General features: G+C 40.4%; 3 protein-coding genes across 3 annotated transcripts; 1 reads left to right on the forward strand and 2 right to left on the reverse strand.

Moving 5' to 3' along the window:
- Positions 1-1,290: 1,290 nt before the first annotated feature.
- acaa2 (acetyl-CoA acyltransferase 2) lies at positions 1,291-8,792 on the reverse strand. The gene is made up of 10 exons (XM_005738220.2): positions 8,652-8,792; positions 5,355-5,521; positions 5,131-5,259; positions 3,878-3,994; positions 3,637-3,784; positions 3,353-3,528; positions 2,960-3,089; positions 2,795-2,865; positions 1,967-2,121; positions 1,291-1,868 (listed from the first exon to the last, which is right to left on the reverse strand). The coding sequence occupies exons 1-10, from the start codon at positions 8,665-8,667 to the stop codon at positions 1,787-1,789; spliced, it is 1,191 nt and encodes a 396-aa protein (XP_005738277.1). The 5' UTR covers positions 8,668-8,792; the 3' UTR covers positions 1,291-1,786.
- A 188-nt stretch (positions 8,793-8,980) lies between these two features.
- Positions 8,981-12,164, forward strand: mrpl40 (mitochondrial ribosomal protein L40). The gene is made up of 5 exons (XM_005738222.1): positions 8,981-9,179; positions 10,150-10,233; positions 10,427-10,582; positions 11,567-11,648; positions 11,765-12,164. Exons 1-5 carry the CDS (start codon positions 9,118-9,120, stop codon positions 11,990-11,992), a joined length of 612 nt encoding a protein of 203 aa, XP_005738279.1. The 5' UTR covers positions 8,981-9,117; the 3' UTR covers positions 11,993-12,164.
- On the reverse strand, positions 12,054-14,254 carry cunh22orf39 (chromosome unknown C22orf39 homolog). The gene is made up of 3 exons (XM_005738221.1): positions 14,185-14,254; positions 12,956-13,123; positions 12,054-12,857 (listed from the first exon to the last, which is right to left on the reverse strand). The coding sequence occupies exons 1-3, from the start codon at positions 14,215-14,217 to the stop codon at positions 12,726-12,728; spliced, it is 333 nt and encodes a 110-aa protein (XP_005738278.1). The 5' UTR covers positions 14,218-14,254; the 3' UTR covers positions 12,054-12,725.
- Between the last annotated feature and the right edge of the window lie 130 nt (positions 14,255-14,384).

Consider the following 14,384-nt stretch of genomic DNA (forward strand, 5'->3'; position numbering starts at 1 on the left):
AAAGCGGCGTGGCTGATGTGGAGTGAAGCCACGTTAATGACAACGTGTACAACCATTGGAGATGTGAGCAGGACAGACGGAACAACTGACGGAAAAAGTGTGGACTTTATACCAGTTTGTAAATTGTGTTGATAGGTAACGTAAAACCAGAGTTATGATAAAAATATTTGCAATGTTTGGTTTTTTTCCTGAATCCTATCTTGTTTATATTTATACTGCAAGAAGAAACAGTAAAAAAGGCGTTTTATAAGGAAAGCGCTGGAAAGCACTCTGGGCCTGTGAGCAAAAACAACCCCCCCGTGCCCCACGGCCTTTCCTATTGGTGGAAACGTGGCAACATGTACCATGTGGACCAATCCAAAAATGATATGGCAACATGGCATTTAGTTGTTTAGGAGAGGGGGAAGTTTTAGGAGTGACAGAGGTGTTTTGAGATGTGACAGATTTGCAACGTTTAGCGCAAATCTTGTGTAGTTAGTGTGTAGTGTAGTCAATAGTTTTGTTTTGTGTGTCAGAACAATGACGCGACTGCTGAATGTTACAGGTGTTACAGGAGTGATACATCTCCTGTTGTCAGGCCTGCAGGTATCAGGCTGTTGTTCTCCTTTATCTCATAGTGGACAGAAATTATTTTTTGGAGTGGCACAAATAATTTGTGTGGCATCAAATGTGATGCAGAACAGCTGATTGTTCTGTAAATAGTGTGAAATGTTTATTTAAAAAACCGCCTCGGCTGCATTTTTAGGTAAACAGCTGCAAAAAGCTTTGTTTTTTGCAAAACTCAGTTACTTTTTTGAAGAAGTAACTATATAATTAATTGCCCAACATTGGTCATTATATACTGTATTTTGCAGACAGAGAGTTACAGGACTCTCTCCCAGACCACAGACTCATACTCATAATACCAGTCAGGGCTTTATAAAAACAAAAAAACCCAAAGCTGTACAACTTCTTTTTTTGTTTTTAAAAAACACATTTTCAAAATTGGAGTCCAAGTTATTTTTATTTCCAATTGTGTTAACATACTACACAGGTCATGAACATGATTTTTTAAAATCTTCACTGTATGTGGGCTAAAGCAGTTAATTAAAAGTAGTCTAACTTAAATGTAAATGCTGTTGCTCACACTGGTCTAAGGGACCGCTCAGGGAGTTTGTGTGTTCGACACATGAAAAATTAGAGGGAACATTGCCCTTGACACCAACTAACCAAAAAAAAAAATCATATAGAATATTTTATTCAAGAGCTGGAAAATGGGCTTGAAAAAAAGTTGCAGCTGCAATAAAAGACTGATCATGAAAACACATTTTTTATTTATTTCTTTTAATTTGAGATTCTCTGACACAGAAGTACAAAATCATTTTTTGCTGGAGCCAACCCAAGTTAATTTTCTAGCATTAAAACTTAACATGTTCTCAATCTTTCTGCTATTAAGGCAAATTCCAGTTCCATCAAGTCTCACTCTGTCCTACCACAAACTTCACTGTTATTATATGCTACACACTGTACCATCATTAGAGCTGAATTTTAGGCACGTGCTTGAAAAGTCTTTTGCACTTATGTGAAACAGGAACAGGCGTGTCAGTGAGCAATTAGCATTCAGTCTTTACTGGACTTCCAAGCCAACTCAAGAATGAAACATTTAGCGCACATGTTCTGATGTGAAAATGTGGAAAAATATCCCTTTTACAATGTATCATCTGCATTTTATTTAGAATTAGCGGACTGTGTGGTTGAGTGTAGGTCATTCTTCTGCAGGAAACTTAGCAGCTGGCAGGTTCTTCTCTCAGCATTTTTCAATGATGATGGCGATACCCTGACCACCGCCAATACAGGCAGACCCGATGGCATACTTGCCTCCTCGCCGCCTGTCAGAAAGTAAATAATTATTCAAAGTCACTTTAAATAATGTGCAGAACACTTCTCATTATATAAGACACCGTGCACCATTAAATGACAACGCTACCTGAGCTCATGCACCAGGTGAGCAGTGATGCGAGCTCCAGAAGCACCGAGAGGATGTCCGATGGCAATAGCTCCACCGTTAACATTGCTTTTCTCCGGGTCGAGTCCTAGAGCCTTGGAAACAGCCAGATACTGAGAAGCAAAAGCCTCATTGACCTGTGCAAAACAACAAAAACACCTCAGTATTCACTTCCTAAATAAATCACAAACACCATAAATCACAACAGGCTGGTTGCTATGTTACATTTTAGAAAAGCAACTTTCAAGTATTCAAGTATTAAAAAATATTAATATTAAATTATTAAAGTAATATTTGAGTATTAAAAAATAATAATTAGTATAAATGATGTTAGTTTGTCCAATGAATTTCAAGCCTCTGAAAGTGTGGGATTATGTGGGGTTTTATAGCTCAATGTCTAATGTCAACATTTAATCACAACTTAATGGTTTGATTTCAAATCTATTGTACAAAGGCAAAACTACAAAGAATATGTGACTGCCCAAATACATACGGGCCTAACTGTTGTTATGTAAATTTTACTCATAATAGTGGTTTATATATTTGCCTAACAAATGAAAGATTCTGGTTCAAACCCAGGAAGAGACACAGATCTCTTTGTGGCTGCGGCAGGAAGGACACAAATCAAACATGTGCTGGTGACCTCTTGTCAATAAGGAAGCAGGCAAAAACAGCTGTGTGCACTTTCACCAACATATTATTTTCAGTTTCCTTAATTAATTATAATGGAGTATTTTTAAGTTGTTGCATTACTGCTTTGTATATGACAAAAAAGCATGTAAGTATTTGTTTCACTGTATGGGAACAAACCTCCACAAGATCCATGTCTTTGACAGTCAGACCAGCTTTCTTAAGTGCTCCCGTGATTGCTGGAACAGGACCTAAAATAAATAAAGTAAAAAGAAAGGTTAGGTAATCATTACTTTTAATCCAAAGGTGCCCAGATTATACCTTTAAGAGAGCAGTGTTGCTAACCTATTCCCATAATGCTTGGGTCACAGCCTGACACGTGATAGGCCACAATTCTGGCCAGAGGAGTGAGCTTGTGTTCCTTCAGAGCATCCTCACTTGAAATCACCAAAGCAGCAGCACCATCAGATACACCCTGGGGATAGAAATAATAGGTACAATCAGGAAAGAGGAGGAGGTTGGATAAAATTTATAATGAACTATATTTAAATGTATTTTAAGTGTGAGTGTACAAAAACATCCTGGAGTGATATCACACAATAGCAATAAGGGACTCTAATGCATAAAAAGAAAAGGTGGTCTGTTTTTCCCAGTGACCACGGACCGTCTGACTTAGACTAAGAAAACCCGATCATGTCAGATTGTTGAGAACAGTCGGCACCTCTAGCATAAACTCACTGAAGCGTTAGCAGCAGTAACGGTTCCTCCCTTCTTAAAGACAGGAGGTAGTTTGGCCATCTGTTCCAGAGTGGTCTGAGGCCGAGGGTGCTCATCATGAGTCATGGGCACTTTGCCTTTCTTAGCTTTCACCTCAATGGGAGCAATTTCTGCTGTGAAATAACCACCCTCATGAGCTGTAAACAGAAAGCAGTAAAAGCTTAGAGTTTAAAACAGTAACTGAGTATGAGGGTGAATTAAAAGGCAGACCATGAAAAGAAATCAAAAAACAGGGTCTGCCTTACCTGCCTTCCACCTTTGTTGAGTCTGATGTGCGTAATTGTCACAGTCCTCTCGGGTGATCTGGTATTTCTCTGCCAGGTTTTCTGCTGTGATGCCCATCGGGGTTTTAATATGCAGGTCAGTCAGCCCCGCCCACAAGGTATCCTCTAGCTGGTAGGCAGATGAAGGCAGGTTTAATACCAAATCATTGTAGTTATGGTGATGTACATTTATATCAAGTGTTCACAGATCTGATCTACCAACCTTCAGATCGACGCCAAACTTCGTACCAAATCGTATGTTACGGACAGCATAGGGAGCCTGGCTCATACTCTCTGAACCTCCACACAGGACCACCTCTGAATCCCTGAGACAAATCTCCTACAAACACAAAGGGGAACAGGCTTTTTGTTTTTAGACCAGCAGAAAAAGGGTAAAATACATAATGATCATTTTACTGATAGTTTTGTGGCTTTTGCACATATTGCTGACTTAAAAATATCAGTTCGGTTACTTTCCCCTAACATACATCAGAAACTTGTAATCTTCTTTTTTATTTGGGAAGATACAGTACAGAATGAAAATAAATCGGCAAATAATTCATCCAATGAATTACAGTTGTCATAGTGCAGCACTGGGTTGTTGTGTTTCGGTCATTTCTGTCTTTCTCTGGTCTTGGATGGGTTATGCAGGCTGTGCCCTACGGGTAGAGCACGGGTTCCTGCTGCTCTCTGAGCACACCAGTGGCTCATTAGTCTCATCAGTGGCTGGTATTTAAGGGGCTTCCCTAAGCTTGCTCACCTGCTACCTTCAAACAAGCATTCACCACAAGGATTCCTTTCCATCTCGCGTTACCTGCCTGTCCACAACCAGTGCCCCACCCTCCAACCTCACTTATCTCTACTCCTAGTAAGAAACTTATAGATTCCTGGAGTTATCATAAAACCGGGCTGATGTGAAACCACCTCTTACATTTTGCTTTATCTTACTCACTCACTCTTCTCCTTACAGAGAAGCTGCAGAGCTTCTTTTCCCTGCAAAAAGTAGTACTCTCATTAAGTATTTTCTTCCTTAGTTTGAATGTGCTGTACTGAGGATCTCACTAACTCACCACATCAACCAGCACTCAAATGTTTGTGGATTTCACTCCAAAATAGTTTTGAAGTTCTGGACATTCCCAAAGGAAATGGTAATGATAAGCTACTGATGATCCACCAACCCTCCAACAATTTGTTCCTACACCTTAATGTCTTTCTGTAATTAAAAAAACTTTGCATTTTTCCACCCAAATTCCGTCCACATACGTGAAACTGCAGTTTTCCACTCTGACCTTTCCATTCTTCTGCTATTTTGGCTTCACTTTCCCGTTTGTCTTCGTAGTGTCACTGTTATTACTTTTTAAAATCAATTTCCTTGTTTGTATGTTGATAGGAAAACATTCAATACACTGTTTTCTGCTTTGGCTAATTCCTCTTTTATGGGTCTGATAGATTTATTTTCGTTAGTTTAGTGCTTACCTGAGCGCCATTAATGATGGACTGGAAACCAGATCCACACAGTCTGTTCACGGTGAGAGCGGGCACTGGGATGGGTACGCCACACCTCAGACCCACATGACGAGCAATGTAGGGTGCATCAGCTGAGCTCTGAACGTAGGGAAATGGATCAGAAACAAAATGTAAGATATAGTAGTCAGATCATTTATAATGAATCCTTTCAGTGTTGTATGTGTGATCAGTACCTGCATGACATTTCCCATGATGATGCTGTTTACAAGCTCTGGGACCACACCCCCTGCAGCGAGGGCAGCTTTGGCTGCATGTTCAGCCAAGTCTGTTGCACTGTGATCCTTCAGTACTCCACCATAGGTACCAAATGGAGTACGCTTGGCAGCTACAATAAATACACCTAAGAAAAAAGAGCATTTTAGTTTGGAGTTAACACCACCCACCACTGAGCTACAGCCAGATTGTAGCGCGAACAGAGAGAGAAGATTTGTGAAGGGATAATTAGCACTAAAGCGACATGATTTACAGGGTGTTGAAATAAAGCTGCGTCTGATTTCTTGTTTTCAATTCTTTGTTGATGTATTCAAATTAAAGTTCCTGTTTAGGTTTTCTCCTATAATGTTTCTGTTTTTTATTTCCTGACAGTGACTTTGATTTATTGCTTCATTGCTGTGTATGGATTTGTTATTTGTATTTTCTGATGTTTAGTTTTCTGATGAGTACATGTAGCCATGGTCTTCCCCGTGTTTCTATTTGCTGCTCATCATTCCTGAAACCTGGTCCTTCTGTTTCAATCAATCAATCAATCAACCAAGGCTTTATTCACCACGTGCAGGTTGCCCTGCAGTGAAATGGGACCCCCCGCCCCGACCTTACACACACAACACAGACATCACATGGGGATACAGGTCGGAGATCAGTAGTGTTACAGAAAAAACACTGAAATATACACTACAATGGGAAAGTACAAGAGGAAAAAAAGAGACCTCTACTCATGCTGGGCTCCTGGGAGGACAGCATGAGAACAGGAAACAGAAAAACTCCTCTGCACATAAAAGCACATAAATGTCCACAGCACAACATTATGGAGCACGTGGCAAGCCACAGGGTCGGGTGGGGGGTGAGGAGTAATCCGAAGCAAACACAGCAGCCATCCTGCCCAGCGCTACCATTCCAGCGCGGGCTCAGACCCGCCGTGTTCCCCAGGAGGGAACAAGCGTCGAAGGCGTTTGGAAAGGGAGGGGGATGAGTGTGTGCACATTAGTGTATATGTATGTGTGTGCGTGTCCAGAGTTCAGCTGACACAGTGTCCTTCGCCCTGCCAGGTTAAGTAAACAGTCTACCAGCCAACCCAGGTGGCCTTGCATAGAATGGGAAGAACAGTCTAAACACAGTCGTTATCAAGGTGTTGTTGTTCAGCTCCAGCCTTGAGACCGCAGCTGGCGCCAAAGGGGTATCCGCATGAAGTGATGGTGGTTTTTACTTTAGTGCGAACAACTCATATGAATTTCAAAGCTGTTCTAACAGTCCAACACTGGTCTCTCAATCTCCCGTTGGAGAGCCGTGGGCTTCTCCAAGATGTGATCCATTTCCATGTGGATCAGTAAGAAATATAAATTATTAGATGCAACTTTGTTATTTCTTCATGTTGGCTGCTGGTAACTTATTCTTGCATGTAGAACATTTGTTTTATAGTAATGAATGATTCTAAAACAGTTCGCCTATTTGTCGCCTACTTGCTAAGTGCATTTCAAATTTGTATCTAGAGAAAGCCTACGTTTGAATTCTGTTTCTTTCATTTTAACTTACTCTCAGACTAAATGCCTCTGAAGCAGCAGCTGAAAGAAAATCTAAAACTGTCTCTGAAACATTAATTCAAGCTAATATTTACTTACTACAGCTGGAGCCCGGGTGAGGTTTTAACAGTCTGAGAGCAAGTAAAGAGTAAATTTAAACAGAATTCAAATTTGGAATAAACTGAAACTCGGAATTTAGACCCATCTGCACACAAGGATCTGAGAAATCTTCCAGGAATAGTGATGCCATTTCATTTCATACCTGTCCTCTAATCTGAAGTAGGTTTTCAGGAGCTACTTTGGCAATTCTTTGTTTTTCTTTTTTTAAATTCCCTGTTTCTGCATTTGGGGCCTGATTGATAATCTGCCAAAAATTTATCTGAAAGTCACAGCAACATTTTTGAGAGGAAAAAAAAATTTGGTTTAAAGTTCACAGTACCTTAATAGGAATGATCTCTATTTTGAAATGTTGCACTGAGGGACCTTTTTCAGTTTTAGAGGGACACTGAACTATCGACTAATGTCTGCTACGTGTCAGGAAACGCAGGATGCTTTGACCTGGAATCGAGTTTGCAAATATTATAGTAACACCTGACGCATACAGCTGGAGTCTGTTTAATGTTGAGTAATATGTTCCCTCCACTCTGAATGGGGGCACTGGACCAAACTCACAGAAGAGCGCAGAGATTTGTGAATCAATAAAACTGTATTTATTTATAAATCCACTATAAAGCTTTTCTGACTAGTCGTTTTGTTTACATTTTTTAAATTGATAGGTTTAAGCAGAAAAGTTAAACATAAACTAAACGTAATGAATTTGCAGCAGAAAGTATTAAAGAGGACTGCATAAGTGATTCATTAGACAACAGTAGTGACAAGCTGTTGAAACTCTTTGGTTATCAATACTTTTGTGGATAATTACTTAGTGTTTAAACGGAATAATAACTCAAGGGAGTGATTGAATGGCTGTGCATGTAAGATGGGGAAAAAAATGTTGGGAGCTGCTAATATGATGCATATAAAATGGCTCAATGACCAGTAATCCAAAGTCCTTATAGATAATTTCTTTAAACATTTACTCCATATTCATGATGTAATTGCCATATGACGAATAACTCAAATTAAATACTGTTACCCAACTTTTTTGATGTTCTGTTCTCGATCATATATAAACACATAATATGGAGAAATATGAATAGCAAAATCAGGAAACACAATAATGCAAATTAACTAATGTATGAGGCACAAATGTATATTTGTAATCTATTAAACATATAATTAAAACAGATTTAAAGCACGGTTTCACCTTAAGTAAATGCATCACAGCACATGCTATAGCATATACTTATAGCTATAATATTCGCACACATGAATATTACAGCTGAAAGCTGTAATTTTCTAAACCAAAAAAGTGTGGGCATAACAAAAGCAAACTGGTGTCCTCAAAGTTGTGAAAGGTTTCTGATTAAATGTTCAAATACATATTTACAGCTTTGAGTTGAATAGCAGCAAGGAGCAGCTGTTTAAATAATACTGCCACCATCTTGTCACCTTTCGCCTACATTGCAGTTAAATTATGTGGAAACGAGACTTCTTTGCATATAAAATAAATAAAAAGGTAGATTTTTAAAGCGCTGTGCACAGCAGTGTGACCCAGATACTTTCAAACGCCCCATCAGAAAATCCCGTCCCAGCAGTCTTACTGCTGAAATGAAATGAATGGTGTGTGTTTACCTCTGAGAAGTGCCATGGCGCAGACTCAACAATCCAGCGATGACCGGATCAAAGTTTTAGGCTGATATCTCGCTGCGTGGAGGATATAAAAGCCTCGGACCACTGTGACCTTTCCCCCAAATACTGCAGCCCGGTAACGTTTTACTCCTCCATGAAGATTCAACAAAATATCTACACATAAATATCTACACAACGCAATGTTACTATTTTTTTTACTGTTTATCTTATTGTTTTATTAAATAATATATTAACGGATTATAATATATCCAATATCTGTCTTTGATTTTATTTCCAGGATTTTTAAATAAGCGAAAGTGCGCACGTTGAAGTGTGCAGCCGCTTGTTTGAAACGTCATCTTTCAGCGACATGTGTGGGGGGGCTGTCACTCCAGGGGACGACATGTGAATTTTTGTTGTCCTGGACCCAAAACTGAGTTAAAGGAGGAAACAGAAACGTAATTAAAACATGTCTTTGGCTCTTTCGCGATGTCTTTGCAGGGTTTTATCGCGGCAGGCCATGCCGTCTAGGTGAGTGATTGATGTACGATGTGAACGAAGTGCGTTAGCTGCGTGGAGCTAATATAGCTAAGGTTATTCGGTGCTTTAATGGAGAAGAAGTGTGCTTATAGCGATTTTCAATAACAAGGGTGATGAGCAGAGCTGTTGTGACTACAGAGGGATGCAGTTGTTGAGAGTATGGTTTCATGCTGAGAAAGAGTACAGATGCGATGTTTGCTTTGAGACTGTTGATGGAGAAGTATAGAGAAGGTCAGAAGGAGTTGAACTGTGCACTTGTGCATCTAGATAAAGCATATGATGGGGTGCCAAGAGAAGTATGAGGGTTGTGCAGGACATGCATGAGGACAGAGAAGCAGTGGTGAAGTGTGCGGTAGGAGTGACAGATGGGTTGGACCTGGATCAGCATCAGGGATCTGCTCTGTGCCCCTTCTTGTTTGCAATGAAGATGGACAGATTAGGTCAGTGAGTAGTCTCTGTGGACCATAATATTTGCAGACGATATTGTGATCTGTACCAAAAGTAGAGAGCAGGTGAAAGAGAGCCTGGAGAGGTGAATGTATGCTTTGATAGATGAGAAATGAAAGTCAAAAGCAAGACAGAACACGTGAGAGGCAGACAGCTGTGCTCGTGATGCTGAAAGGAGCCAAAAATTGTGACGGTGGATGGTTAAATACCTGGGGTTAAATATCCAAAGCAAATGACAGTGCACAAAAGAGATAAAGAAGACAGTGCAGGCAGAGTGGCGATGAGCATCAGGGGTGATTTGTGACAGAAGTGAAAGGGAAAGTTTACAAGATGGTAGTTAGAGGGTGGCACCAATAAAAAGACAGGCGACTGAGCCGAAGGTGGCAGAGATGAAGATGTTAAGATTTTTACTGGGAGTAAAAAAAAGTAGCACTCTTAAGACTGTCTTCTTCAAAGAATATACAAACTTGAGAGAAATGAGAACTTGAGAAATGACCCGTACTCTATTTTGCAGCTCTCTGTACGGAGAACATCACCATCTTGTACAGAGTCCTTGGTTTGCACCAGTGATGACCCTGAAGACATCTGCTCCACTGAGGTATGATTCAGGCTCAGGCTCACAAACCAAGTCATGACCGAGGTTTACCACAATTGTCATTTCATCAATATTTTAAATTGAACAACTTAGTCCACCAATGTTATGGTGGTTCGTGGTGCTAACAGTATTTCTCAGCAAGCTCTATCTTGTGGCTGAATATATTAACATAGAGGTTTGATCTGTGTTATTCAAGAGCTGAGCCAAAAAAGAAGAAGAAAGTGGACCCGAGAAGGGAACAGATGTTGAGAGAGCGTCTGAAAAAGAAGCTGAAGAAACTGGAGAAAGTTCCACCAGAGCTTATCCCCATAGAGGACTTCATCACTCCAACCAAATGCTTGGATGAAACAAGGTGGAGCTCATTTCAGTCTATGTTTATAAATGTCGTTTGAAATAATGAGGTCAAATTTGTATTGAAACATTAATGTATAGTGCTCAGTGTGATAACACACATTCAAATTTCTTCTTGTCAGCAAATGAACTAAAGCTACTGGGCAGGTATGGATCATCAGAAGCATGCAGAGGCATTTTTTAAGACTAATGGATGGGAAAAGAAATGTGTTTTTATTCCTAAATAAACAGGCAACAGATCAAGCAGCTCTATAAGTCCAAGGTGTAAAATTAATGTGTCGTGGCTCAGCCCACGGCATCCTTTGAGAACGCTGTCCTCCACAGCCAATGAAGAAAATCTGAGCTGATGTCAACTCTGTTTTCCACATCAGAGTTAAGAACTATTTTAATATTATGTGTTAAAATCAGCTTTGTTGGATCACACAAATGGAAAAAAAAGAAAGTCAAAAGCACTTATTGTGTGCTTTTTTTGAATTTTTATTATTCATGACATCTCACTGGTCAAGAATGGATTTGACAATAATGCCCCAGGAGTGTTAACACAAACATTATTTATGTCAAGATAATGTAAATACTACTATACTACAATTCTACAAGTCTCATTTAACCCATCAGATGCAGTTTTATCTACCCCGAAGCATTTTTCATCATTCGTACACACTCCAATAGGTGCATTAGGGGCAATTTGCCAAGAACATTTTGCTGGCAGGAGGAATCACAGACTTCTTTGCCTGCTTTGCTAGATGACCAGTTCGACCACCTCAGCCACAGCTCATTTTCGCAGAGAAATTGCCTTTGCAAAAGGTGGCTGAAGTTCTGAGACATGATTGTTATCTGATGTGTTGTTGGTCTTATCAGTCTTTTTGCAGTGAAGCTCTGGGACATTAAAACAGCTTTGAAACTTTTAAATTGCTCATTTGAATACCTTTCTTGGATATAGGGCTTTTAAGTCCTTTAAATTGATGTTCATAATTCTCTGTCTAAGGGAACGCACTGCTCCAAGGCTGTCATTTGAAGAAAGTGAGGGTCGAGCCCTGCTGCTGAAGGAGTGGTGTCGATACAAACAGGTTACCACTTACCTATCGCACCTGCGTCACTAAAGCTTTTATGGAAAATGTTACATCTGACCCCGGCTCTACATCTCATGCACTTAGTGGGTTGTATCTGTCTGCTGTTCTTGCAGAAGCAGCACATGGCTGAAGTGGAAGCTGTTGAACTGGCTTTGGAAGCACAGAGGGAGGCACTGGAGGAGCTGAAGCTGGAGTCCGAGGAGCTGTACCGGGCAGCGCTGAAGCCTGACCCGCTTCTTATTCCCTTTGTTCACGAAGGTCCCGCATATACGCCAGCAATACCCAATTATGACGCCCCTGATGGGAAATACAACGATATCACTAAAGTTTACACGCAGTGATAAATGAGGAATAGCTGTGTGTAGTTTAGTGTGTCTGTTATTCACTAAGCAAAAATGCAGCTTTTAAGCACACTGTCTTTATTCCTTCATTGTCATTCATTGTGTGAGAGTTACAGTGAGTTTGTGTCACGTTAATATTTGTCTATAATAATGGAATAAATCTTTTTATTGATCCAGTTTTCAGAATCTTTTTGAACATGTCATGTTATAAGGCAGAAAACTGCTACACAACTCTGAATTCTGTCATCTCGATTTTTCAGTAGGATTAAACATCCCATATACCTACATCATTAACCTTTCTTAAAGTCAATTCATTTGCTGAGCAGCTGACAAATACAGATAGGCCTACAGGTACCATGCAAACACCTGGCTCTTCACCTTTTTCAAGGAGAATGAAGCAGATCACTGATTACCTGTACTGACTATATATTCTGTCAACATAAGGATAATATAGAGCTAATTTTCTCTGAGTGCAGTCGGTCTTTGTGCTTAAGTTTACACAAGCTTTGCAGAATTAATACCTATGAGACACGCCTGTCTGGAAACGGATCATATTTACTGATAAAACAGCTAATCCTTATCGCTGAGCACTAGCTGCTGCCAGCATTGTTAGACATACTGTATATATCATTTTACATACAGCAGTTCTCTGAATACAACTGATGACATCTCGTGATTACGAGAATGTCCAGGCTCTTAAACTGAAACTAAGCATGTTGTCAAAACTCGATGTTCAGGAGTCCTGAGGCTTCTCCTGGTTCAGTGGCACGTGCCAGTCTCTAGGAGGCTCCTGCCTCAGCTGCCACACTGGAATGAAGTTTCTTTGCTCTGCCACTCTGATTTTCTCACTTCTCCGCAACGCCTCCTGCAAGACAGACAGAGTGAGTGTATTTATACAGCCTGGAGCGGATCACAGAGGTCACCCGTTTAGGACTTTAAAATTTTAATTTCTTGCTGTTCCACCTTAGCCTCGGTGCCTCTGTGTTTCTCCCAATCTCTGCAGTTATGGTAGTCCTCTTTCCACTGCTGGCAGGATGGCACGGTACCGTAAGTGTAGTAGTAGTGAAACCAGTTTTTAAAACTTTTGCAGTGTCTAAACTCGCTCCAGTAGTCTTCACATGCCCGTGGTGGCTGTGGCGACAAAGCAAACAAAAATCAGAATAAAATTTTAAACTTCTGTTGGGATTCTGGTGACTGACATCAGACACTTTGTTGGGTACGCCTGTCTAACTACTTGTTATTAATAAAATAATCAGCCAATCAACTGGCAGCAACTGAAAAGGAGGAAATATACAGTGAGGGGCAGTTCTCTAAGCAAAAATACCTTGTTGACGTCAAAGGAGAATAGCCACACTGACTCGAACTGACAGGAAATCAACAGTGACTATCAAAAGTACCACCAAGATATGCAGAAGACCATCTCTAAATTCACGGCATGTCAAACCTTGAAGCAACAGAAGACCACACTGAGTGCCGCTCCCCAAGAACAGGAAACTGAGGCTACAGTTTGCACAGGTTCACCTATGCAGCGCAAAAGAGCACTGGAAAAACACTGCCTGATCTGATGAGTTCAAATTTCTACAGCAACATTTGGCTGCTATGGTGAGCAGTTTATTGATGTTCGTCTCACATCTCTGTCAGCAGCAACTGTGTGATGCTGTCGTGCCAAACTGGAAATCTCTAAAGAATGTTTTCAACACGTTGTTGAATCTGAGCCACGAAGTATTAACGCAGGTCCGAAGGCAAAGAGAGTCCAACCCAGTACAAGCATGACGTTCCCAATATAATGGCCGGTGAGTTTTAACCTGAGTCTCTGAAGTGTTCAACATTTAAACAGCGCCTCTCTGCGGTCGTATCAAGAATGGGCTGACCCTCAGTTTGGTCAGTGACTGATTTGACTTTCCAACTACACACATGCTGTTTTTAGATTTGATCAGCAAGCCCAGATATTAGTGCATTTCGTGAATCAAAAAAAATATACGTCGCCTCCTCGGATCTTCTTTGTCTGACTTTGCTAGATGGTACAGAAGGGTACATTTGCGGTTTAGCATCTAAAGCTAATCACCTTGCGACCTACGTCATCAGGATTTGACTTTAATTATTTTGAGTCTTGTCATAAACAAGGCAAATCAAATTAACTAAGGAAAAGTTATCAGTAACGAAATTAATAACGTAATATCTGGTTTAATTACCCTCCATGCGATTTCTCCCACAGCCCTGTCCATCGCTAGCTGCGACAGCTTTAGCAACTGTACTCCTTCCGGTTTTATTTTTCACAACAAAAGTTCTTGGCACATTTCTGTATCACTTATACAAAGCATCAAAACGAAAAAATGTGTGCATGGCTGAAGAACGTCATTGTGAATTCACAGTTTGTTTAAAGATATTCTGC

Source organism: Pundamilia nyererei, unplaced genomic scaffold (genome assembly GCF_000239375.1).
Source record: "Pundamilia nyererei isolate P.nyererei 1_Seehausen unplaced genomic scaffold, PunNye1.0 scaffold00082, whole genome shotgun sequence".
NCBI lineage: Eukaryota > Metazoa > Chordata > Actinopteri > Cichliformes > Cichlidae > Pundamilia > Pundamilia nyererei.